The sequence below is a fragment of the Montipora capricornis genome, chromosome 10 (assembly GCF_036669925.1).
Source record: "Montipora capricornis isolate CH-2021 chromosome 10, ASM3666992v2, whole genome shotgun sequence".
Taxonomy (NCBI): domain Eukaryota; kingdom Metazoa; phylum Cnidaria; class Anthozoa; order Scleractinia; family Acroporidae; genus Montipora; species Montipora capricornis.
The window spans coordinates 16,978,626-16,981,125 of NC_090892.1; the positions used below are offsets into that span (position 1 = coordinate 16,978,626).

The 2,500-nt window shown below is 42.3% G+C and overlaps 1 protein-coding gene across 1 annotated transcript in view; it reads right to left on the reverse strand.

Moving 5' to 3' along the window:
• LOC138021664 (melanopsin-like) overlaps positions 1-2,500 on the reverse strand; it is a 3,547-nt gene that overhangs the window by 550 nt on the left and 497 nt on the right. The window contains exon 2 of the mRNA XM_068868599.1: positions 1-460. This exon is cut by the window's left edge and continues 550 nt beyond it. Within this exon, the coding sequence (XP_068724700.1) occupies positions 1-420 (420 nt within the window). The 5' untranslated portion in view covers positions 421-460. The remainder of the gene's footprint in view (positions 461-2,500) is intronic.

Consider the following 2,500-nt stretch of genomic DNA (forward strand, 5'->3'; position numbering starts at 1 on the left):
TGCCAGCAACACAGCTGTTGACCAACAAGCAACGACAACAACTTTATAAAATCTCTTTGTGACAACGCGATGTTTAAAAGGTCGAAGGGTTGCGTGAGCTCTCTCGACGGAAATCGCTGCAAGGTTTATCAGTGACGTGATAGGAAAAACAACGCGGAACCAGCGAACGGCGAGACCTTGCGTTCCATTCCAGGTGTTACACCATTTTCTGATTTCAAAAAAGGCTGTAAGTGGTTCCGAAAATCCCCCTACTAGCATATCCGCAACTGCCAGATTGACTACCAAGTACATGCTTTGCTGTCGAAGAAAGCGTCTTTTTATAAATGCGAGAATGGTGACAAAATTGAATGTTACTATGAGAACACTTTCAGCAGTTTGCACAGCAAGCATCGTGATGCACTCAGATGAAGAAAACACCATCTTGAACATGCAAGTGTGAATAATTAAAACACCTTATAATCTGTTTAAAAACGAAAGAAAGACCATGAATGATGTTCACTTTACAAGCAGTAATCAAAAGGAAATGAGGGGAGAAACACATCCCCAGGCTCCATATAAGCTTCGTGCCATGATGTGACATTTAATTGCACAGCCAATGATAAGCTTATATGGAGCCTGGGGATGTGAAAGCCTACACCCAGCCTGCATAGCTGGTGGTGACTGGGGGTATTTTTGACGTGAGCGGTATAAGTTTGTCGGAGAATGGGGAGGAGCGAAGCATCCCTCCCCATTCTCCGCGCGGCTTCGCAGCTCGTTAATTTGTCTCTCGCCCCAACAATACCGCCAGCTACGCAGGCCAGGTTACACCTGGCGCGTATTCAGTTGTGCACAACAAAACTATAGAAAATATTATTTTTCTGCTCTGGACACATAACTAAACTAGTTTACCTAACTGGTAGAACTGCGGCCGAGGGGAAGGAAGATGTTCAATTATGCTTGCGGTATTTTATTTAACGACGGTTTGTGGGTGGAATTGAATGGAGAACTTAATCGTTCTTGAGCAAGGACTGTACAAAACGTGGACCCCCAAGAGAAGAAAGATAACAATAAATGGTTTTCACAGTGACGTCATCAAATTCTAAAACCAAAATTGCAAGGTCTTCTGAATTTTTATCTAAAGCAGTCTGAAGATGACCTAAAAATGCATCTTTTTTTCAAGTTTCCAGTTCCGGGACGTCTTTCGTTTCGAAAATACAGCATTTTGAATTCGAATCGTCACCTTGAATGACACCATGATGCAAAGCTATTTGGTTGGACAAAATGTTTATCCCTATGAATCTCAGCAGTTTCAGCCTTTTAAGTGCATTAGGAGGTGTGTTCATACACACGTATTTTATCTCATGAGCGAAAAGTAAGCGCTGTTATCACAAAGTGAACTCTAAATGTTTTCGTTGATCACCCGCCGCCATACTGGTGGACCACATGGCATCTCCATACAAAACTCTATAAAGTTGAGTGAAACGCTTCCACAAATAACTCAGAAACGATGTACAGAACAGACCTGAGAATTGGAGAGGTTGTTAAAAGATTTGTTTCTTACAACGTTCCAAGTCTTTGACCTTGAACGATTTCAATTTTTTTTCTTGCTGCGTGACAGTGTTTGAGGACACGAGAAGCGAAGCAGGCTCTTGCCTATGATCATACCGAGCATCTTAATTCTTCCGTTCGTGCATGACCACAGTCCCTTGCGTTTCGAAGAAAAATGCGTTCTTCTCCCGATTAGAGAGCTGCCTCGTTCGTTCGCTTCAGGCTCACTCACTGCAGCAGCAATAACGTCAGTAGGAAGCTGACTATGCCACAGGTGCTCCAAGTTTAGTGCGAGAGAAAGCCAACAATTTTACGATAACCGTTGACAACCGAGGAACTGATAATGGCTAAATTCGCATCGAATCTGGAAAAAAAACCACACAGGAAGGAAACGACCCACAATGGCAATGAGGTTAGACTTTTTAAGTGAGAATCTTTTTCGTAAAAGTTTCTTCTCAGGTCTTTTATCGGGATTCCCATACAAATCCTTATATTTTTGTTGGCTTTCCCCCACACTGAGCTCGGGGAAACTGTGCCTATGCACGAGGAACTTCTCTGACAACTGGAAACGACTGGAAATACAAGCAACCTAACTACGAACTTATGCCTCCTTCATGACAACCGCAAATTTCCAAATGTTTGTATGTTAACACGTTACGTTGCAGATTTTAACGGATTCCGGCCTAATGCTGCTTGCAAAATATTTAGCTTATAACCTAAATTCGGCATTCTAACCATTGAAAATTGATTCTGCTTCATGTACATCAACCGCGTTACTCCCTGCATAATGAACATTTCCATATCGCATGCTAGTGTTGCCGAGAGCATCGATAAGATGAAGGCAAACAAAGCTTGCGGACCTGATAATGTTTCTCCAAAGTTACTCAAATATGCAGGAAAGGATCTAATTCCATCATTGTTATCTCAGTTTTCCATGAGTGCCGAACGTAATTCTGTCCCTATCTCTTGGAAA